This window comes from Larus michahellis, chromosome 8 (genome assembly GCF_964199755.1).
Source record: "Larus michahellis chromosome 8, bLarMic1.1, whole genome shotgun sequence".
Lineage (NCBI taxonomy): Eukaryota > Metazoa > Chordata > Aves > Charadriiformes > Laridae > Larus > Larus michahellis.
This window is the reverse complement of record NC_133903.1, coordinates 41,149,362-41,172,660: the sequence shown is the minus strand read 5'-3', so window position 1 is coordinate 41,172,660 and position 23,299 is coordinate 41,149,362. Positions and strand designations below refer to the sequence as shown.

Genomic DNA, 23,299 nt, shown 5'->3' with positions numbered 1-23,299 from the left:
CAAATAAAACCCATATATAATATAACTGAAGAAAACAAACAAATTTTCAAGATGGACCTGACCTTCTGAAATGGATTTTTTCACAAGTACCAGGAAAGCCAACTGCTTTTATTTCTGGTTCTTAATGCTCAAGTGCGTATGCGCCATCTGGGCCAAAAACACAGGACTGATGGAAAACCATATAGAGTTTCCTGGCAATTAGTGCTGTTGTTACTTAATGTGATAGCTTTCCAGATTAATTTCTGCAGAATGCAATTAAAATCTGTGGGGCTTTTGCAGAATGAGAAGGAAAAAGCGAAAATCAGGGCCTGCAAAATATTCCCAACGTAAAATGACTGCTTCATTTAAGCCCTTTCACATTACTTACTACACTCTGACTTCGAGAGCAGGCAGTGAAGACGACTGCGTAGCTCCCAGCGCTGCTGTTCAGCGGCAGACAAAGCAGGCGCGTGGAGCAGCCGCAGTTCAAGCGGAGCTGCCGCCCACCATGGGGCACATTCGGCCCCTGGCAACCTTCACCCTTTAAGCAAATCACATTGTGTATTTCCACAGAGAAAAACACCATTAACTTTCAGCTTCGTGTGTTGCCAAAATCCTGTGAAAAATTAAATACGAGGTCTTTTAATTAAAAGCCTAAACACATACAGTGGGTCAGTTCTGTCTCTAGGGCCCCCATTTCTTCTCTCACGTATAATGGTAGTTTCTCTTCGTTGCTTCTGAAGAGTCTTGACGAAAAAAGTTGGTTTTAAGTGTTAATTTACTTCTGAGTGAACTGCAGGGCTTGACTGTTAAATCCTGTCCAGAGTTACCCCAGTACAGCAGCAACCCAATCCTCAGCAGAAGTCTGCTCCAAGGGAACTTGGAGGCAGCGCACTGGAGCAGGTCGTTTTGACCAGGCAAACTGCCCACACAAGTGATGTCTTTTGCTATGATTCTGTCATTTAGCTTAGAGTTAGTTAATTTTGTTTTTTAAATGACATAAAATGTTATTTCCCTCTGCCATGCCGCAACCAGAGAACCAAGGCAAAACCTGAGATAAACCACATTTTATAACTCAGAATGCATCATCCTGAGCCATTCACACCTATGCTGACACGGGAGTCCTTGCTCTGTACAAACACAAAACTACAAACCATAGAGTTGCTTGAGAGGATTGTAAGTTTCCCCAAAATGGAGAACATAATAAACTCCCTTGTTCAACCACATATTTTTACCGATTTGTACTGATTCATTAATGCACGGAGCTGCCAGTGCTGGCAGGGCTGGCGGTGCTCGCTGCTCGGCTCTCTTCCCTCCGCGCGCTGCTTTAAAGCTGAGAGATCCGCCAGGAACGGTGCGGTCTGGCTGGCCGGCCTGGGGCAGCTGATGGGCTGGCTGACCTCGGGGAAGGTGCATTCCAGCATTAGTTTTGTAACTTTCTACAAAATAAGTTTATGAGTCTGAGTTAGATAAATGCAACTTTTCAAAGCCAGTTCTTCCTTACTTTCTTATTTTGCAGGAATTGGGGAGTTTGAGTGTTCTTAAATTTAAACCAACCATTACTCTTTCAATCACAAGATGATAAAACCCTTGTTCTTGGGCTTTTCCCCACTAAGTTAAAAACTTTGAAACTCCAGAATTAGTTTGTCCTAAATAGAAATTTAGCATGGCTTTTAACCATTCATTATTTTTATACTGGTTTTCTCTCCTTTGTTGCAGAAAAATACACCCGACTTAAACTGTGCTTACCAAATTATTTTTTCATTGTGAACCACCAACGTAAGAATTATTTTTGAAAGAGAAAAGATTACAGTAACTCTCCCCAGACTGCATTCAAAAAGTATTTGAAATTTACAGGGCAAAAGCAGTTTAGAAAGCCTTTGTGGTACTATGAAAATCTAGAGCAAGATACCAAGAAAGCAACAAAAAATAGATGTGTACTGTTTCAACAGACACTTAATGAAGTATTAGAAAGAAAATAAGAAGAAAATAGTCTGTAGTTTAAAGCAGCACCGCAAATTCAAGCAGGCGTTATGGCAGCAGTTAACAAAAGCACCCTCTACTGGAGCAGCACAGCTGAAAAGCCCGCAAATGTAGGAAGTAAGAGCTAAAATATTGCAGGACTTCATTTGCCCGGTGGTCTCGTGGATGATTTTGCCAACGGAGCAGTGCACGTTTCTACTGCCCACGTGATACTTTACTGACCCATCAGCTGTCCCAAAAAAGGCTGAGGAAAAACAGGGAAATAGGGAATCCCCAGCAGGAGGATGGGGATGATATACACCTGGGATCCTGACAAGGTCAGACCAAATTTTATTTGCTGCTGGCTCTCGACCATTCGAGAAGCCCTGAATTTAGATGTACACAGTCTGTATCAGGTAAGTCTCCCTGGTTCATCGGCATTGGAATCCCTTAATGACACGGATTCTACTTATTTTCATATTGCCAGCTTGAGGTATCAATTATGCTTCTGTGGGGAAATAATACAAATAATCTAAAGCTTGTAACTGTGCGTTGCCATATATAAGTCTATGCACTGCTTTATATAGATACTTTGAAAAATGTCAGTTTGTAAGATGTAAGCAGTATTTCATTACTACGTCAAAGATCATGGTGACATGGCTTATTTAAGCTGTCAGAGAGATATAGCTTATTTACAACCATCCAAGAGGCATGCACAAAGGTTCCTGTGGAAACAAGTCGTTTGACAAGTCACTAATGGTAAGCAAAACCTTGGATCTTATACAAAAATCAGTATTAGTAACTATTAAACCAGCACGTTTTTAAACAAGTCTTTGCCATTGCCAACCTTACAATTACATTAAATAATACAACTCTCTGAAACATTTCAGACAATATATAAGCTCTTAGTCTCACAAAATACTATTTTATCAGTCCTAAGGAAGGGATTTGTGCATTTCTTCTAGGCATCTTATAATTACAACAGAAAGCGATACTTTTTCTGGACCAGAAGCCTAACAGAGAGAAGTGGTTGTGGCTTTTTTTTGTAAACCCCTTCTTTAGGTCTTTATTAAGTAGTTGCGCTCCTTCCTACAAAAGAAAGGTAATTAGTAGTCCCTCACATCACCTGGTCTGGTTCCTCAAGGCACCCCTTACTACCATGTGCCGCAGAAGTTACTTGTTTAACAAAACTGGATCATGTTCTGCTTCCAACAGACAGGCTCCCCGATCACTTTTGCTGGCAGCCTGCTGCTGGGGTGGGTGGTTGGTTGGGTTGGTTTGAGGCGAGTATGTTAATCCTCTCCTGGTAAATCCCGTGGTTTAGCTTTAACTCCCCATTACACTTTCCTGGGGTTACCCTGTATTAATCCTGTATTGGTTTGCATATCAGTCCATCTAGAGGAAGAAACAGATGGTGGGAGAAGTTAAGCAAAGGGTTGCAAAATCAGTGTTTGCTCCAAAGAATAGGTTCACCTTGTTAGAAGGCAGCAAAACAGAGAGTACTTGCATTGTTGCTCACAGCTACAGCAAAGCAAAGGCGTGATTTATCTTTTGAAGCTACCACAACGAAAGCATTCTAAAGATGAAGAGCACTTCATCTTCTAAATGAAGAGCACTGATAAAATTATTTGATAAGGACCAAAACCGCTTATCTCCATTCATTGAATTCATTGCATTCTTCTGCCAATCCAGCTCCGCAGGTCCCGGCTTCCCTGAAAATTCCTGCTTTTTTCAGAAGTGCCCTGAAGAAAATAGTTCAAAGGGACCAGCAGCATAAACCCATTCCAATCTCTGGGGCGACTCTGCCTTCCAGGTCCAACTGATCTTTGCACATTTCTACCAGCAACACAAATTCTATGGACTCCTCTGAAGACGACGTTGCTCCCTTTGGTCTGTGACTCTACGCATGAAGAGGTAGCTCGCTGGAATCTCTGTCTTTCTTTTACTACCACCATTTCTTGGTTCCTAATGATATGACTTACAAACTTTTTGAATGCAGTCCACTGCTACCAGCATATTTGTGTCAGGAACAGAACCATTTCCTGAGATTCCCATGTCCCACGGGAAGCAATGAAACCTGGGCAATAGAAACGCAGCGTTTCTTTCAGCAATTTTCTGTATTTTGCCAACATTTGACTCCACAGAAATCCTGCTTTTGTTTCACTCTTGGCATTTTGAGGCAGCTGCAGACTGCCCTGCTAATCGCCGCCTCTTCTTGTGTCGTTCTTTAAATTTCAACACAGCCAAAAAGCGCCTTCAGCAGTAATGGAATCTGATTTCTTAGCAAGGTGCCTCTATTTGCTCAAGGGTTTTCTAAGCACATCCCATGCTAGTCTTCTTCTTGAGAAGTATTTCGCTTTGTAATGTTTGCCCTCCTGTGAATTAGAAAGAGAGAAGTCGGCGTCTCCTCCTGAGCACGCCTGAGCAGCCATTTCCACTCTGTTGCTGCTAGCGTGACTGCTTTCTCAACAAGCTCACCTCCATAGCCCACCGGCACGGCCACGCTTCTGCCCAGGCTTGATGGTGCTGGGATTTTCCCAGCTGTTTGGAAACCAACCTTTCAGTATTTTCCAGTCTACCAAGTAATTGTGGGTGTCCTTACACATTTTCTCTCAAAATGGAAATGTTGCAGAGCCGGAGACATTGCCAGAGGTCCCTCTCAACGGGTACCGCCATTTATCCTTGAAGAACGGACACTGCAGTGGTAATCAGCTTCCACGCTTTTAAGACAGTCCTGCATTGTTCTCATGTCAAACCCACACCCAAAGCAAAAGTACAAACTTTTGTACAGTAGTCAAAGGGGTTTGGGAAAAAAAATAAAAAAAAATGAGCAAGCTAAGTCTGAAACAGGCGCAAGAGCCATTCAAGCCCGAAAAGAAAACCCAAATTGTATCCTGCTGGTGGCTGAAAGCATGACATCTTTTCACCCAAATTCTGCCATGATTTTGCAAGATTAGCAAGCTGGCAAATGAGCTTCCTGACACCAGAGAAGGTCAGAGACAGCCAGTGCGGCACAGCTTCTGTTTCTTTCTGTTGATAAAAAAATCATCCTCCTGCGCTGATTACAGGTCCAAGATAAATTACCCTTTGTGGAACACACTGCACTTCCCTGGATTCACTTCCAGGTTGGCAGCCTTAAGCTTATCACAAACCATTAGTAAATGAATCAGTTCTTCAATAGAGTTAGCATGTGTCAATCCCTCGCACAGGAATAGCAGACTAAGGGAGGGATACCCTGCAACAGCCTCTCCATTAGCATCTGGGAGGAAGCACTGCCTGTTCTGAAAGCCATTATCCTCAACAGCGGTACTTTTATCCCAATGTGAATTCTGCTTTTCCTTCCTGCAAGATCATCCTGCCTTTCTTGGAAGTTCAAGTAACGTAGCTGCTATTGTGCCAGCATCTGGAGGCAACACGATGGATGTGTTTGTTGTGAATTAATTGCCTTCCAGACACCGTTTTTCTAATCTTTACAAATCTTCAAGAGAATTTTCTCAGATCAAACCTGGACACATTTTTTTACTGCCTTTTTTTCCCCCCCCGTTACACATAATGATCACCATCACATTTGATTCATCTTAAAAACAGTGCAATGATGAGTTAATAGAAGGCTCATTTTCAAAGCCAATCTTCCCCATTTGTCAGCGGGGGTGTATGTTCGCTGTCACCGTCTCCTCTGGAAAGACAATCCAGGATAAACTGTTCTCTACTCAGAGATTTTTTGAACATCTGAGCTATCACTTAATAAAGTGTTCACTCATGCATGTCACTGATGCACAGAGTAGCCAATTTTTCATTAGTATCTGCCCAAAACTGAGGAAAACCCACAACTCTGTTTCTTGTTCCATCAAGCTTTGTCCTTCAGCTTCTTCGGAGTCTTTCCCTCTTCTACTTTCAAAACAAATGAGAATATCTTATTGCTCATTTCTTCACCCTTACCTGATCTGCTTCCATTAAGCACTGCACCATTATCAATTTTTCTTGTTTTGTAAATCTTTGTCACTTCTAATCATGCCAAAAGAGGACGGAGAAGACTTGAATCCCCTTTTGGGTACTGTTGGATGTACCCCTATAATTGCACGGCTTACGGTGACCGCGTCTTTCCTCATAGTGCTCTCTCTGGTGACTTACTGAGGAACTTGAATGATGGCTGGTAATTTTACAGCTTCGTAGCTATGAATGCCATGGATGCGTTATCAGTAATCTTGACCTAGAAGCCCAATTCCAGATGAGCATTTATAATTTAGCATATTGCCCATTTTTCTTAGAACCTGAATAAGACCTTACAGATCCTTGGCAAAATCAGCAGGCTTTCTCTCCTTTTCTTCCTCTCCTTGCTAGTAGCTATATTCTGTCTCACTCAATCCAGCTGTTTCCAAACAGCCTCTTTGTACAGGCTATGGATACCTTTATACAGGCTTATATAGATATATAAGTACTGCTTAGTAAGTACCATATTATCAAAGCCAATCACTGGAAACGTTTTGTAACTTTCCAGCCATTTTCTCACCACAAATAGGATTTTAGCATTTTTTCCACTGTGGGGAGTTCTGTAGTTGTTTGCATTACAAGTCCCTAATGATACAAGCACAACGTTTCTTTTATGCAATCTCATTTACTTACAGTAAAACGCACATGCTGTCTGTTATCTCTGAACTCAGAAAGGTCAGTCCCCTCCCTGCTCTGGGCTTTTTTGTATGCTCTGTACGGCAAGAAATCTGACTTGCTTCAGAAGCTGCAGCACTAAGCACTTCTCTCATCATCTTCCCCTGAAGATGACGCACTGAAGCTTCTCTACCAAAAAACTTGCAGCAGCAGAACCAGCCCACCCAGATAACTCAGCTTCACACAGCCTTGTTTCAGATGTCTCACTTAAGAAAAAGCATAGTTGCTTTTGCCATTTCTCCTGAAGAGGGAAGCTGCCACGGTCACTGTTTACAATGAAGATTTCCTCAACCTGTAAATAATACAATTAAACATTTTTCTTCCAGACTAGCCATGCTGGTTTCCTTGGAAATTGAGTATCGGTGTTAACGTCAAGACAACTGGATACCCCGTGTATCAAATGATCCGAAAACAAAAGGAGTGATTAACGCCGTAACTTCCCGAGCTGCCCCACAGAACAGCAGAATGAACAATACAAGGACAAAAGCCTCCTGGGTCATGGCAGTCTGGGGATGCATCCTATTTCCACAGCTGGTGACATTAACCTTCACCTGTAACGCTCTTCAAGGAGTGCCTCAATAGCAAACAGAACCGTTACAAGACTTGAGAATTAGGCAGTCCATTGAACCGTGTACCTCATGTCAAATCCCTCCCATTTTGAGAAATAGCACCATTCATCCCACATAACCCTGGAATAAATCCTGTACATATAGGACAGCAGATTTCACAAGAAGTGTCTTGCTAGACATACTGTAACGTGCAACTTGCTGCCAGGACACAAACCGAACCTCTGGGAAACTGACCGAACATCTGATCTTCATATCTGAACAGGGGCTCGCTGCTGTTCCCTACCCTCAGCTCTCTATGCCAGCTATAGTATAAACACAGTCCTGTTAAAACAGGAGCACAAGCAGTCTTTTTTTTTTTTTCCTACCACATTCTCTGAAGATTAGCATCTTCAACCTAGCTACGTTAGGACAGCAGATACAGAGAAAAAAAATAGATTCATTCAGAGAATCTTTTCATTCAGAGACCTCATGCCTTCCGCTCTGCAAGAAAAACATCCCTCCTTTCCCCATAAGTGAAGCTCACAGAAACAGTCTGATCCCAGACGACCAGGACCCAGAGACCAGCAGCCACCCGAGGAGCTTGTCGTAGTCCACATCCCCAGGCGGATGATGTAAGGCTGCGCTACCTGCATGGAGACAGCTACGGGGAAATCAGCAAGGAGTGGCTGCGGCGTCTGCAGGTAGAGAAGGATCCAGAAAAATCATTATCACACCGCCTGGCTGGAATCACGTAACTTTTTGCTAACCTCATATACTCACTAAAAATGAATGCATTTTTCAATATATTGTGGTTCAAAAGATTTTTTTTAAAAACAACTTTTAAAAATATTAACATCATATTAGCACATAGACATACAGCATCTGTTCTGCCAAATTAAAGCTAATCCAAGACAGAAGGAAAATAAAAATTATAAATGGCTAAATTAAAAGTTTAATTACATAAACTTCTATTAGTAGGCCTAATCTCACTGCAGATTTCCTAAGGCACAGAAGCTTTATTTGAAAATAAACCTAAACCGGCCTTCCCCTCAACCCAGCTTTGCTGGTACTTTTTCCATATCCAGACCCAAAAATCCCAGCAGCAGCGCATCACAAATGCAACAAATCCTGACTAGCACTTTGAGAAGATTAACAACCGTTCGTACTGAAATAAACACAATTTGGCAGTAAAGACTCTATCGCAGCTTTGTCATCATTTTTTTTTCTACATAAATATCTAGATTCTATTTTCAATTTTAGGAAGAATGCGTTAAATGCTTCAATTCTTCCTGCATCAGTTAGTCTAGTATTTCACTGATGCAGATCACATAACACCAAAACTAATTATCAAATATTAAACTCCATTATTAGGTCCATGGGTTTTTTTCAGTTTGCAGCTGTATATTTATTACAAACAAAACCCTGAGGAATCTGTTGTGTCATAAGAAATACATCACTGAAATGCATACAGTACAGAATTCACCCCTCCTGTTCACCAAGCATGCAATGCAATGTCTATACCGCACACGTTTTCAAATGTAGTTTTATTCCAGTGACATATTTGCAGTCTGTACATACATACATCAAAACAACATTATGCAAACATATCACAGGGCAGTACTTAAAGAATCTTTAGTATATACTCCTTTATAAAAGGTTTTGACACAATGGAAAAGTCAACGTTACCAGGTTTCTTGATAAACAAAATACCACGAAGCCCTGTAACCTGCACCTGCATCAGCACGAGTATCCATCACAGTGGATCCCTCTTCTAAATCCCCCTTTTAAAGAAACAGGTTTAAATTTTGTTCAGTAGACGAGTTCCTATCACAACACTGTCCATTTAATTTTGTGCTTTCCAAAAGGCAAGCATACTACAGAAATAAAATTCCCTACCCGATAGGAGAGAGAAATTCAGTAAACATGTATTTGTTTCCCATTCCAGCAGAGAAATGCAAGTTCATTGAAATTCTCATTATGGCTAAATCCAGCACGCCGTGCTTATAACTTCTTCTTCTTTGTCTGCTCCCCAGCGTCCAGTTTACGTTTCTTAGCAGAGGCTGGTTCATCATCTTTTTCACCATCTTTAAATAAAAGATAGAGTTAATCAAAGTCAGCAAAGCCAGTATTTTCCTCTTATACACCATCCTTACCCCAGAACAACTGACTTAACGATATCTGAGAAGCCTAGAAAAAAACCCCGCAGTAGTATTAACTGACAACATCCTCATTTTTGGAATGTGGACAATACATGGGCAGAATAGCAATGATTACTTGTTCTAAGTACCACAGACCAGTGAGGATAACTAAGAAGAGGCCTTATTATGCTGCTGTACAGTACCTGTTCTAAACAAATATTATTTGACTAGATAAGACAAAAAGCTAGAAAATGACATTTTAGCAGCAGAAAGTAACATCAAGGTCAATTAATAGTTTATCTTCTTAACCTCTGGATGAAGGCTAACTAAGAGAAATGTGTACAGGGAAAAAAAAAAAGCATACAGAACACACGGAGCAAGATAGAGTCAGAAAAACTGCCACTGGGGAACGACCACACAGAAAAAAGGAGCAAGACAGCAAAAAAAACCTTCCTTTGGAAAAGGTGTGATGACAACTGGCGAACCAAAGCGTTATTGTGTATTCTGAAAGCCCAGAATCTCTTCTTCTGGTTTTGTTCTCTTGCTTGTTACTGGCTATTCTTTCTCTAGCACCTTTTTAAAAAAAATAAGTCCTCCCTCCTGCCAATTATGTTTTTATTTCCTAGACTACCATTACAGCTTGTACCATGCTTAAAAGTGAAGAGGATAGTAAATATTTTCTTCAGTAATCTGTCACACGGACGGGTTTTTTTAATTCCCCTCTCGGCCGCCAAGTTTTACAAACATTATAAAAATAATCTGCCCTACATCGACACCTCAAGTCAAGACAGCAGCGCTTAAAGATGCTCTCATGCCGCTTTCTGTTTTAGTGGTACCATGCCTGAACCTGCTGGTTTCTTATAAGTGCAGTTCTACGCTCTTTAATCGTTCCCCGTTTCCACTAACGCCACTGGAAGGGGAGCAGAGGAGCTGCTGGAGAGACTACACTGATCCTAGGAAAACCAGAGATCCTAGGGAAACCCGAACGCTTCCAGCCACCCCCGCGGCTCTCCCCTCAGCGGCAGGGGGGATGCAGGGGCGGCCAGCAATAACCTCCTCCCAGCTGCGGGCAGGGAGGGCGCCGCCCGCAGAACCCCCCCACTCCCCGTTTGACCCCCAGCGCCCGTGAAAAGCCCCAGGGCAGGCCCTCACCCGACGCCAGGGCTTCCTGCTCCTCGTCCGGCAGGAACCGGGCCTTGCCGGCCTGCCGGGGCGCGTCCTCCCCGTTGTCCTCGTAGATGTTGGACCACTTTATGGCCATGTCGAGGGCAGGGGTCGGCGGGGGCTTCTTCTCGGGCGGGCTGTAGCTCTCGGGCGGGGGCACGGCGTTGCTCTTCCACACCTTGAACTCCTTGGGGGGCTGCAGGAGAGAGCCGGGCACCCGTCACACCGGAGCCGGGCACCCGTCACACCGGGCCTCGGCTCCCCCACCCCCGGCCTCCCTCCCCGGCCGCCCCCCGCACCTCCTCGGGCGCCCGCAGGACGCGGCTCTCCCAGTCGATCTGCTTGTTGAGCGGGTTGTAGAGGAAGGCGGGCGGCTGCGACACCCTTCGGAAGAGCTCGTCGGGCGGCGGCAGCCTCGGCCGCCGCCCCGGGCTGCCCCCCGCCGCCGCGCCGCCCCCGGCCCCCCGCTCGTCGGGCTGGGGCTCGTCGGGCTCCGAGTCGGAGCTGGAGCTGCCATAGGCCGCGAAATAGGCCAGCGGGTCCTCTCCCTCCGCCGCCATGGCGGGGCCCTGCCACCGCGACACCGCCCGCACGGAAACCGGCCCCGCGCCGAGGGTTCCGGCCTCCCGGCGGCACCGCGGCCCGGGGAGCCCCGCCGCCGCCGCCAGCCCTGCTGCCCCCCGGGGCCGGGCGGGCCCTCGGCGGAGAATCCCCGGGTTTGTGTGTGGGTGCCAGGCTGTGCGTGGCGAAGGGGACGCAGCAGCAGGAGGTGGAAAAAGCGGCGCTTTCTGCGGCCGCCCTGGGTGGGGGGTGCGGGCTTCACCCCCACTAACGCGGGGATTTTCTTCTCCCGGCGACCAGAGACAGACACAGAAAATCAGACGTGAAACCGAGGCGTCCTCCATTTCTCCTTTTTTACACCTGCGGGCCGAAGTAGAGAGAAAACCCGTTTTCCTTGATGTTCCAGCATCAGCTAACCCAGGGCAGGTGGAGCTTTGGCCGTTGCCTGTCCTGTAACAACTTACGCGGGCACGGAGGCTGTCCTGACCTTACCAAAACACGTTTTTCCACTCTGTTGGAAAAAGTTGGTACTAGACTTCCCGTGTCAACAAGGCCCATATCTCTGTTTTTGCATCAGCTAAAATACTTACCAGCGCTGTTCAGGCTACTGAAGGTCCTGTACTACCACGGAAGCGGGACAAGGTCTAAGGAAGGGGCTTTGCTTATAATATGATAAATGCCTTTACTGTAAAGATACTAAAACATGTCCAGCTGATCTCTCAAAATTGATACTATCATCATTATCTTGAAAGAAACCCTACACACAAATTATGATGAAAACAAGCACTGAAGTGAGCCTCCACCGTCCCCGCAACATTTGCAAATCCTTTTTTGAGTCATGCTCCTCCGCACTCAAAGGTTTTGTTTCTCCCCCGCTATTAATAATAATCTTAATTTTAGAATGAAGTCAATATATGCATGGCTGAAAGCAACACTTCTCACATCTTTAAGAAGTTGGGAAATCGAGCCATTTGGAAAACAAAAGCAAGAATCAGGTTAGCAATACTAGTCATGAACCACAGAGAGCGTAGTTAAGCAGCCGAGGTCTTAATTTCGCATGTGTGTTTTCCCTACGCGCTGCTCCTGAATGCAGTCCTACAGGCACCGGTGTTTCACATTAAGTCAGTCTTTCCACCACAGACAAACCTCTCCTAACAAGAGAGTGAGAACAAACGCCTCCCGCACACACAAAACCAAACCCACACATCCAGATACCGACACAAACTACTCTTACAACCCATACATTTTAATAATGAGAGAGGCAGACAGGAAAACAGGCAATTGTACAAAAGAATTTATTCCAAAAGTTGTGATAGAAATATTTCAGTCTTTTTTTAAAAAAAAAATGCACATTATAAACATTTGGTAAGATAATACATTCATTTAATGTCTCAGGTTAATAGGCTCCATGGCAGGAGCGATCCCTGCACAGGTAGGCTCCCTGGAGTCTGCAGGGCAGGCAGCTCAGCTCTCCTGGTCGGATTTACATCTGCAAGGCTGGCCTCACCCCGAGCTGATGCTCCTTCAGTTAAGGCCGAGCTTGCTCACTCCCCTCCCTTTACAAGAACCCAAGAATGGACCCAAACCTCAGCACAGCTCTTTAGGTGGTTACAGTGGGCATTTAGACAAATTTTCAGACATCCCAAGTATGTGCAACTACAGTTCAGTTAATGGAAGAGAGGGATTTAAGCCTACCCTTAATTTAATGTTAGAAAGCAAAATTTGCTTGCATATTAAGGCACTTAACTTCCAGAGTGCTTCCTAAACCAAGCAGTTTTGTTGAAGAGCATTTTCACCGTCCCAACAGTCTATGACCTTAGATGCATACAAGAAAAACAAGGACTTCTATAAACACTAAACAGAAGCCCCCATCTTTATTGAATGTAAGCTGTTTATATACTAAGTATGGAGTGTAGTTGAACATTGCAGTTTATTTTAACCTACTTCCAAAACCAGAGTAAACATGAAAAAAAAATAAAAATTAGACACTATATAGAGGTCCTGCTGATGGCCTGTCTCCACAAAAGGAGCAGTTTAGGAGTATTACCTGGCTTTGAATTTGAATGGAATTACACAGCTATAGCACTGGGTGAGTGCCAAAATAATTTAAAGCCTTAAATACAAAGCTACCCTTTGATATACTGAAAATGTCCCATCGCTTTAAAGTGTAGTACTGCAGAACACAACTATACATGTTTCCAAGTAAGAGTTCGTCTTCGCCTAGTAATTTTAAAGTTAATAAGCCAACTTCACAAAAAGTAGATTACAACTCAAGAGTAGAGTCTGAGAGGAATACAGCATGTTACATTGTGTCAAGAAATGAGAACCTTACCATGTTGAAATAGTTTAAAATGCATTTGACTCTAAACAATTTGAAATGTAAACCTGCCTATCTGCTTTGAAGAGTAGATATCTGAAGTGCAACGCTTCCAAGCGTCCTTCAGGTACAGATACTTTTTTGCTACAGGACTCCTCCTCTACTTACCTACTGGGACAAAACATACAAGCTTTGCTCCTTAACAGCATCGTACAGTAACATTTTCTTACAGCCCACATGATGCTGTTACAGCAGTTTACATTCCTTTTCCAGTACTACTGAGAATTTACATTTAAAGTGCATCTCAAATCAGAAATCTCTAACTAATATACAAGAATAATATGCTAAGACTTGTGGAAGTATATTTGCTAACTCAAATCACCGCGACAACGAGTGCTTTTTGATTTACTGGTAGGACAGAGAATTAAGTTCAGACAATTAATAGATTTCTTGCAAATAAGTATAGCTACAGATTTGGCCAGATCCATGTGGTTTCTTGCAAATGGAGCTGCACACACATACATAGAGGGCAGAATTTATCCTACAGAGAAACGTTTAAAATTTGGTAAACGAGTTTAAGCTTTTTTTGGTAAGTGAGCTTAAGCTTTTAGTTCAGAAAGTTATTTTTCAACACTTAATACTTTTCCTAACCATCTTCCCCAATTCACTTGTCACAGAAACTTTAAGAAAAACCCCCCAGATTTCTTAGTTCCTGTAGGAAAAAAAAAAAAAAAATCCCTTTGTTCTATAACTGCATCTTCAATATCTGCAACTAAATGTGAAATCTTAAATATGTTGGTTTAAAAAAAAAAACAAACCTTGGCTGGTGTAATACCATGATCTTTTGGAAGAAGGTCCCTAAAGAACATAAAAAAAATCAAGCAGCTCCAGAGTAACCCAATAACAGAAATAACTACTCCTTAAAAACAGTAAATAGCATAGATTGTTTCCTCTGATTTTGCTAGTTAGCAGTTGAAAACATTTTTTTAACCTTTATAAGACAGCACACAAAGTTTCAGTACCATTTGGATGAACAGACAAAAGTCACTCCGTTCTTCACTGTGGCTGAAGAGAACGTGACCTTAAAGGCAAAAAGCAATTGTCACTTGAACTAGTACATGGTTCTTGCTGCTCTGCCTGGAGCTCTGGGGGGAGAGGGGGTCCGCCGGGGTCTCCAGGCCCTGGAAGGGTGGCTGAGAAAACAGCACTCTCCGCATTTCCCATCTCTGCAATTGGCAAATTCATTGAATGAAGAGAGACAGCAGACACAAATGCGGCGGTGCTATAATCTTCTTCTGGATGATGTATCTGAGTAGATTCTTTGTCTTTCGTTTTATCAAAAAAATTAGATTCATCAGAATATGATCTGGAAAGATTATTCGTTCCTCCATACAATGAGGTCATACAGGTGCTGCAGCTTAGACCTAAGACAAAAAAACAGAGACTAGATTCAATTACAGTATGGTGCACTCTTAAAACTGTGCTCTGGTTCAGTATCAGTAAGATTGTCAAAGAACAATTGTCTCTACCTTTAACATACTAACCTCTTCGTCTCACCTGTGACATCCCAATATTCATGACAAATTAAAAAGAAAACCATACAGGTTATCTAGGCTGATGTGAATGATTTCTCTATATCTTTGTATCAGCTACTATTTGACAAAGATGCATCATAATTTAAGCTTCCTTTTAGGAAGTCACTTTAGTCCTTCGACCCATCTTTTGACAGATTTTTCTCACTGTGTTCTTCAGACTTTTAAAAGCTTCAGCTACACGGTTCTATTCCAGAGTGGACTGCATTTGAAGGCTGTTTTACCTTAAGGTCTTTAATCTCTAGGGTTAAAAACGTCCTTTCTTCCTTCTTTCTTTCTCTTTTGATGGGCGTGGAAGGGGAAGTAAGGTATTGGGTTTAGAAGGCTTATGCTTTTTTTATCTGCCTTAAAATATGAGTACATATAGTCACTTCAAGCTTTGGGGGTCAAAACGAAAACTCTCTACCTGTAAACGTATGCATGCGTTGTATCATACGGTGTCTAATTTTCAGTTTTTGGCATTGAAGGCATGCAGGAGAATTCCCCTCAGGTTGCATTTGCTGACTTATCTTCTGCAGAGGTGCAAAGTTTAACACAACCAGAGCATCCTGCCACTGCAGTAAATAGCTTCAAGAGAAATGCAAGATGAAAGATAACCACCTATTTTGAGTTCTGAATTAGAACCTCATAGGAAGCAAAACTGAGATGTGAAGACAGACTTATCCGTCATAACAACACATGATAGGGTGGGGTTTTTTGCAATTTGTTATTTATGACGTGTTCAGATCGTAAAAAGGCAAAGCCGGGATAAATGCACTAGTGTCTTAAACCCAAACTGGCAATACTTCCAAGAATGTTGTCCCAGACACTAGAGGACGCAATAAAACAACAAAAAATAAACCTGTACTAAGAAACATGACTTAAAGAGTCTGATTTTGCAGACCCTCAAAATAAAACTTACATCTTAAAAGATATTATTATAAACTTCTCACCTTTGAGAGCTTCAAGTTTTTCATTTTTGACTTTCAACACTACATCAGTTATCTTTTGTAACAGGAAGTTTTGTGTTCTTTCTCGTCTGATAGAGTCAATCAAAGCATCTAGTCCCTTTGGGTTTTCTGCTAAGTAGTCCAGTAACTTTCCAGTTTTTTTCCTACTGGAAGATCGAGAAGAAATTTCTTCTGTGTCCTCTCTGGTGAGTATTTTCTTTGAACGTAGGTAATCAAAGTGTCTCTCAGCTATGATTTTATCACACAGGTAAGGACGCATCCTTTCTAAAGCCTGCAAAACAAAAACTAGTATTAGCAAATCTTTCCATTTATTTAGAAGCCTCTATTTGAAACATATACGATTTTGATACAAGTTAATGAAACAATTTTTAAAGCTGCCACTGCGTTACCTAGCAGAGATTTTTCTCAGTATTAAAAAACCCCACGTATTAAAAAAAAATATTACCCAATTTACTTTTCCCTTTCATTAGTTTTCTTTGAGTGAACTCAGGAGTTTTAATGCATATTAAGTAATAAGGTGAATACTTATGAAAACGTTAACTACATCAACTCTGTGATTATCACATTTCAGAACAGTCACCAAGTAGAAATGAAAAGAACTACCAACAAAAACCAATAGCACCTGCTCACTGTGTCTGCAGACACACTCATTCTCACTGACTGACTGCCACATTTCCATACTATTTGCATCCAAGAGGCAAAACTACAAAATATTTCACTTATTTATGTTTTATGTACATTGAGTAAAAGCAGTCTCAGAGCAACAGCACAAATATACTCACTGTTTAAAAGGTTTGATAAATAAACAACCCTACTTACAAGTTCAACAGATGACAGGCATCCGAAATACGTGCACTCTCACCCACAGATGTACCTACTCTCAACAACTTTACTAGCTGCTTTTTGTCTTCAAATTGCCTTCTTTTGGCTTAAGATTTTATATTAAACACGTGAAGCAAGTTGCACACCTCTAACATCCTGCACAGACGACAGAGTTAGTGCAACTCTAGCAAAAGGAAATGGACTCTGCCCTCTGCAGCACAGCTTCAGTTTGCAAGCATAAACTGGTTGCTGAAATCCTCTCTATAAACAGCAAAAAGAAAGAGGTGGAACAATCTGTGCATGGGAGGGGACTCCATCATCTAAAGACCCTAACATATAGTCAACATCAGGCATGATGAAGCAGAGACATCTGTCTTGAGCATTTCAGCAGCAGTGTCACTTTGCATCTTCAGGAACTGTAACACCTAGTATCAGATCACATTTCCTCAGAGATCTTCTTCCTGGGGAAACATGCTATCTCTTGTAACCATACTCAACTCTAACCTGACTATCAGTTTATTTCTGAGGCAATTTTATAGGTGCGATGTCAGAACTAAAGACTGCCACATCACCACTTTGATTTCCTCCTTGGAAGATATAGCGTCCTCTCCTACACTGACCAATTTATTTTCACAGTTATCAAAAAAAACCCCAATCTTCCTCCACCTTGTTCAGAGGCTACATACAAGCACAAACATCGCCAAAATGTAAACAATATTCATCTTATTTCAATCTCTACATTAGCAAGCCTACTTGATATCAACGTGGAAACAGAATTAATGCATGTGTTCACAACTCTCTGGTTTCAGTATCTACTACTCTACGAAGATGAGTCACAAATAACATCTCTGCACTTGAAAAACAAGCTCTCATTTTATATAATACTACAAAATTGGCAGTTTCTCCCGCCAAGATTTTTCACTGTGCAGAATTACACAAGAAGTCAGATACCCACTAGGTGAATATTACTGATGTCAAAAAACCACCCTCACAAGTGTCATTTGATTCAAAAAGAGAAAAAAAAATATTTGAGAGCCAGAAGGAAAAACGCCTTTACTTACAAGACATGTGAAGAGATGGAAAGAAATAAAACTTCTTTCCTGAAGAAAGTTCTCAAATATCCTCCTGCTTTTTGAGACTAAATTCCATAACATCAGCATTTAAAAGATAAAATTTGAAAAATGACTGCCTTATAGCCATTTACTAGCTCAGTCAATAGAAGCAGAGGAAAAGCTAGATATAAAGGCATACTCTGAGACAGACTATTTGAAACAGCAAACTACAGTCTGGGATACTGGTGCTAGGGCAAGCACCGATAACTCAAAGAAAAAACTTCCTGGATTGCTCCACTAAGTATAGCAGAGGATAAATGTGTTCTTCTAGTTGCTCTTCAGAATCCAACAAACACTAAGCTATCAATAAACAGCCTGTGGTTACACGGTTGTTAAAGAAAGCATCAGATGAGCATGCACGGAAGGAAAAAGGTGGCTTTTGGCAGTAGACTATCACCACTAGAATGAATACAACATAAAACCAAAAATGGAAGGGTGCAGCTCCTTGGTGGCTGATTTAAGATCAAGAAACACTCCCCGCTCCTCCTCCCCCCCCCAGCCAGATTAATTACATGATCCAGTTTAATGTGCAATCACGTTGGCACTAGTGGTGGCATAACTATGATAAGAGCAGAAAAGTGCAACAGCACAGCTTATATCAACTTAGGTTGCCCTGGAATGCACCTCAAGCATCCAATTGCAACAAGCCCATGCCTGGAAGGTTATGAATGTAGTGGGCAATGCAGATTTCTTCAGTTCCCATGGAAATCTCATCCTACCACCATGAGGATCAACCAACAAACTCTGAAATACAAGAGTCAGTCAACATTTCAACATTAGAAGAATAGGGCAAGTTGTTATTGAATAGAAAGGCTATTGTGTTTTGACTAACATCTTCCTGTAATGAGTCTTTCACTGTATGAAGCGTTATCAGTTCTGAATTTCCCTCTGCATTGTCCTTGTAGGTTAATCGTTCATGAGGGACAGAAAAGAAATGCATTAGAACAGAAGCTTAAATATACTTTGCTCTGTATAAATGATTTTGCATGGCTCACTGCCTCCTTCCCAGCTCTTGAATGCAAAACTCCAACCTTTATAATTCCTCCTCAAGACAAGTTTACCCAGACCAAGTCATCCTTGCAAGTTAGCTTTCTGAGATGTGCTGTCACATAATATACACAGAACTTCTGGTAACGCAGCACTTCTGTTTGAAGTGAACCTGTCAAGATTAACAACTTTGAAACAGCTAAGTGAGTTTACAGTGAACTAGCACTTTGTATCATGAAGCCGCAACATTTAAAATCTGAGAGAAGAAGCTCTGAAGTCAGATTTTTTTGGACTGTATTGTAATGATAACACTAATATTATTTCTTTCTACATAATAGGTTTCTATCAAGTCCTCCAATTATTATGGGAAAACCTATAAGGTTAAAGGCTGAAGCGAGACAGATGCAGTTCTGTGAGATGCAGATGTGAATTAGTCACTGACACAGATTAATGTACATATCATGTTACATATATAGACTGATTTAAGTAGTTCTTATATTTTTTTGGTGTAACTACTGGATGATAACTATTGCAGTATTACCCTGTGGTTCCACAGAAGCAAGTAATAACTTGAAAAACATGCCTCACAAAACTATGACAAAGCATTTAAAGAAAACTATGTATGCGTAAAGCTAGTAAGAAACCAAAACTGAACTCCAAACATTCTTTATCGTACTTTAAAGGAACATTAAAAAAACAAATAAGCCACAGAATCGTAGGGTTGGAAGGGACCTCTGGAGATCATCTAGTCCAAACCCCCTGCCACAGCAGGGGCACCTAGAGCAGGTTACACAGGAACGCGTCCAGGCGGGTTTTGAATGTCTTCAGAGACGGAGACTACTCCACCACCTCTCTGGGCAGCCTGTTCCAGTGCTCTGCCACCCTCAAAGTAAAGGAGTTCCTCCTCATGTTTAGGTGGAACTTCCTATGCTCAAGTTTGTGCCCATTACCTCTTGTCCTGATCCCAGGCACCACTGAAAAGAGCCTGGCCCCATCCTCCTGACACCCACCCTTTTAAGTATTTATAAGCGTTGATAAGGTCACCCCTCAGTCATCTTTTTTCCAGACTGAAGAGACCCAAATCCTTCAGCCTTTCTTCATAACAGAGGTGTTCAAACATAAGACATTGTAAATGCCAAAAAAATGTCAAACATAAGACATTGTAAATTAAAAAGAGAAGCTATGGATGGTCAATAAATAATGGATAAACTGTGATTTATTTTTTTTTTAAGTTATGCTTTTCAAATTAATGAATCACTTGTTGAGGTTGGTTAGCACATTGCTTGTTTCTCAGTCTAACAAAGAGATAAGTAAATCCAAACTGAATCAGGATGAAGTCTTCCCGCAGATTCCAGGTATCAGTGAATAAATATGGGTGGGGGGGAAACCCCAAAACCAGGATAGCGTAGAACAAAAAGCTTAAATATATATATGTTTAATTTAACTATTCATGCTTCGCAAGAGAGAATGTTATTAACACCAGGAGAAGCATATACACTTGCAACTAACTTTTGGATACCGTATTAATTACTCATCACTTCCAGTCCGCCTCCAAGCACTTAGTGTGGGCACAGATGGAGACGGTGAAACCCAAACCCTCGCCCTTAAAACGCCACCAAGGAGCGGAACGCTTCGAAGAAAACAAAAGAAACCGGAACTTTCAGGTGAACACCTGGCCCCAGGGTGAAGTTTCTGACCATCGTTATCGATCTTACACCGGGCAGCCCCCAACGGAGCCCAAGGCGGCGGGCTCGGCCCCGAAGTCGGGGCGTCCTGCCCGGAGCGCCGCTACCGGCGCTCCGGGCAGGACGCCCCGACTTCGGGGCCGAGCCCGCCGCCCCACACAAAACCCGCCCACCCCCGCGGGAAAGGCGGAGGGGAATTCCGTGCGGCGCGGCGGGGGCCCAGCCCCTATCGGCCCTCCCGCCTCCGCAGCGGCCTGCCCCCTGGGCTCTGACAGGGCTTCCGCTTCCCCCCGCCCGGGCCTCAGCCCCACCCCGGGGCACCGCGGCCTGCTCGACGGGGACCACCAGCACTTACGTCCTTCTTCACCTCGGCCATCTCGTCCTCCGTTAACAGCCGCCCCGCGGCGCCCGAACCCGAACACGGGCCGGAGCCTTCCATAGCGGAAACCCCTCCACTGCCGCCACCGCCGCCGCCGGGGAAAACCGCTCAGGGCAGCGCTTCCGCCCCGGGCCCCGCCCGCGCACGCCAGGCCCCGCCCCTCCCGCGCACGGCCACCAATGGACGTTCAGGGAAGGCACTCCGCCCCCACCGCGGCACCGCCCAGTGGCGCGTGAGCGGAAGGGCGTCACTTCCCCTCTCCACGGGAAGGCGCTGGTTGAGTGGCGCCGCCTCGAGCCTGAGGGGGACGGGGCCGCGCCGCGGCGGAGAGCCCCTCCCAGGCGAGGGCTGGCTGCCTTTCTACCTTCCTGCCGGCTTGGCCCGCGGCGGCGCAGGCAGCGACGAACCGCCGGGCTCGGCGGCGCGGCTCCCGCCTCCCTTGCGGAGGCGCAGGGAGCGGCCCACTTGACGGGTTAAACCCTGCGCTTTTCCGGTACCGTCACCAGACTGTGGCAGTCGTCCGCGTCTGGAGCTCGCAGCTGCCTGCCGAAGGCGTTTTAACCACCCCCTCCGTTAAAACAGGTGTTTGGAAACCATGAGTGGGTGTGAGTGCCTCGGGTCTGCAGCTCCGGGGGTTACTAGTGCTCAGCGATGTGGTATGGAAAGGCTGCGGTTTATCTGCATGATGACGTACTCCTTACAGCATTTTAAAGATAAATGATTATCATCATCATCTGGGGACGGGGGCATTTACAACAGATTCTAGGGGCTGACAGTGGTCAAAACCCACAGCTGTAAAGGGCTGTCTCCCAAGGCTGCTGCAGGTCTCAGAACAAGCCAAGCTGTACGCCATGGAGCAGCCAGTAGCTCCCACTTCACCCCTCCGAAGGCCAGACAGCCCTGCGCTATCAGGCTCGGCTGCAGAGCCTGCCGCTGGTCCCAGCCCTGCCCTGCCCGGGAGCAAACTCTTGAAGAAAGGACAGAAGACAAAACTTAATTCATCGGTATTTTTTTCTCAGGTGTCAAACGTAAAACTCAGGCTACTGCTGCAGTCTTGAAAACTGCATTTCCAGCAGTTAAACATGAAAGTGTATGGAAGTAGAAGCAATCAATACTGGGTTTTGCTGTCAGTAAGGCAAAACTACCAATTTTATGACATTTTGCAAAGTCCTTTTGCTTGATATGCCTTGTTAATGCAATCGCGCTTCAAATATTAACTGCAATGATAGCTGTTTTACAGTGAAAGCATTCCCAGCTTTTCAATAAACCCATTGGATAGCAAAGGTCCTGCCCAGAACATTTGAAAAACAAAGGACTAGTCACTGTTCTTACCTGATGACAGGGCTGATTTCTGTAGAGCTGGGTGTTAAAATAACAGCCAGTCTCCAAACTGGTTGCAAGAAAATGCCCAACCAGCTCCGTTCCCTGCCGCTGCTGTGAAGGACACTTCTGCCCAGTGAAAGCTCCTTCAGACGCCATCCAGCCCCGCAGACCAGATTGCTGGTAATCTGGCAGCACACATCTGCTCACAACCCGAATCTTGTGGTATTATTCCCACCCCAAGAAGCCTTTGTTTGCTGCAGTGCATTTGAATTTCTCAAAGCTGTCTGTGTATCTCTGGATTAAACATCTGAAATATAAGGTAAATGAGTATTTATTTCCTGTTTTCCTGCTCAGAGGGCTGCGGGGCAGGCCTTTTTTTTCAAGTCTAAGTGCCTACGTTGATCCTCCCTAATCTGCACAAGGCACCCAAATACATAGAAAGGTTTCAGATTCTCTGATGCTTCCAGCGAGCTGATTGTGGCACTTCTGAGATGGAGCCAGGCACCTCCCCAGCCCCCAACTCCCATCCTTGTTCATTAAATGAAATGCCTTCCAGCTCCTCCTCTTCAAGGTGAATTACGTTGTAGACTTTGCTGGCTCTGTACAGTACTGCTGATAAAAACAGCTATTGTGCATTCTGGATTTAGAGAACTTGTTAATAACCTTGCTCAGTGAGAGGCACAGTTCAAAGCCACGCGATGTCTGGAGGGTTAGGCTTCTGGATTCCTGAGCCATGTATGAGACAAACTGAAATGAATTAACTTTAGCAATCAGGAAAAGAGCGTGTGGTTAGAGAATGCAAGAATAGCATATATTTTAGCAGACTTAATGCCAGTAAACCCTAACAGGATTTAACAGTCCAGGCAGCTGGAAGACGACTATTCTCAGCAAGAAACTCATTCCAGGAGGTTAACATCAATTCAATATTAAGAAGTGAGCCTCAATGAAGAGTGAGTTAAAGATTATTTCCTTCAAGAGAGCTGGGAAGATTTTGGACACTGCATTGTTTTTATGAGTATGTCCATATGTAATGCCCATCTATAATACATCTCTAGAGTAAATTTCCAAATAAGTTTTGGAAACTGCTTACAACCCAGAGCTGTTCAAATCTTTCA

At 43.6% G+C, this 23,299-nt stretch overlaps 2 protein-coding genes across 3 annotated transcripts; both read right to left on the bottom strand.

Annotated features, from left to right (window-relative positions):
* Nucleotides 1–8,681: 8,681 nt before the first annotated feature.
* Nucleotides 8,682–11,054, bottom strand: C8H1orf52 (chromosome 8 C1orf52 homolog). Its single transcript, XM_074597382.1, has 3 exons — nt 10,756–11,054; nt 10,445–10,652; nt 8,682–9,238 (listed from the first exon to the last, which is right to left on the bottom strand). Exons 1-3 carry the CDS (start codon nt 11,014–11,016, stop codon nt 9,156–9,158), a joined length of 552 nt encoding a protein of 183 aa, XP_074453483.1. The 5' UTR covers nt 11,017–11,054; the 3' UTR covers nt 8,682–9,155.
* Nucleotides 11,055–12,296: 1,242 nt separating this feature from the next.
* Nucleotides 12,297–22,340, bottom strand: BCL10 (BCL10 immune signaling adaptor). 2 transcript variants are annotated; one of them, XM_074597206.1, is made up of 3 exons: nt 22,194–22,340; nt 15,859–16,147; nt 12,297–14,758 (listed from the first exon to the last, which is right to left on the bottom strand). In XM_074597206.1, the coding sequence occupies exons 1-3, from the start codon at nt 22,338–22,340 to the stop codon at nt 14,391–14,393; spliced, it is 804 nt and encodes a 267-aa protein (XP_074453307.1). In that variant the 3' UTR covers nt 12,297–14,390. The 2 variants fall into 2 exon arrangements, with proteins under 2 accessions (XP_074453307.1, XP_074453308.1); XM_074597207.1 differs by lacking the exon at nt 22,194–22,340 and adding an exon at nt 20,838–21,025.
* Nucleotides 22,341–23,299: the final 959 nt, after the last annotated feature.

Bases quoted from the DNA above. Each gene is read 5' to 3' on its own strand.
- BCL10 (XM_074597206.1), bottom strand. From the start codon at position 22,340: ATGGCGTCTGAAGGAGCTTTCACTGGGCAGAAGTGTCCTTCACAGCAG. The intron at 16,148-22,193 runs GTAAGAACAGTG...TTTGTTTTGCAG, and splicing joins GAAATCAGCCCTGTCATCAG to GCTTTAGAAAGGATGCGTCC. The intron at 14,759-15,858 runs GTGAGAAGTTTA...TTTTTGTCTTAG, and splicing joins AAAACTTGAAGCTCTCAAAG to GTCTAAGCTGCAGCACCTGT.
- C8H1orf52 (XM_074597382.1), bottom strand. From the start codon at position 11,016: ATGGCGGCGGAGGGAGAGGACCCGCTGGCCTATTTCGCGGCCTATGGC. The intron at 10,653-10,755 runs GTGCGGGGGGCG...TCTCTCCTGCAG, and splicing joins TCCTGCGGGCGCCCGAGGAG to CCCCCCAAGGAGTTCAAGGT. The intron at 9,239-10,444 runs GTGAGGGCCTGC...TTTTATTTAAAG, and splicing joins GCAGGAAGCCCTGGCGTCGG to ATGGTGAAAAAGATGATGAA.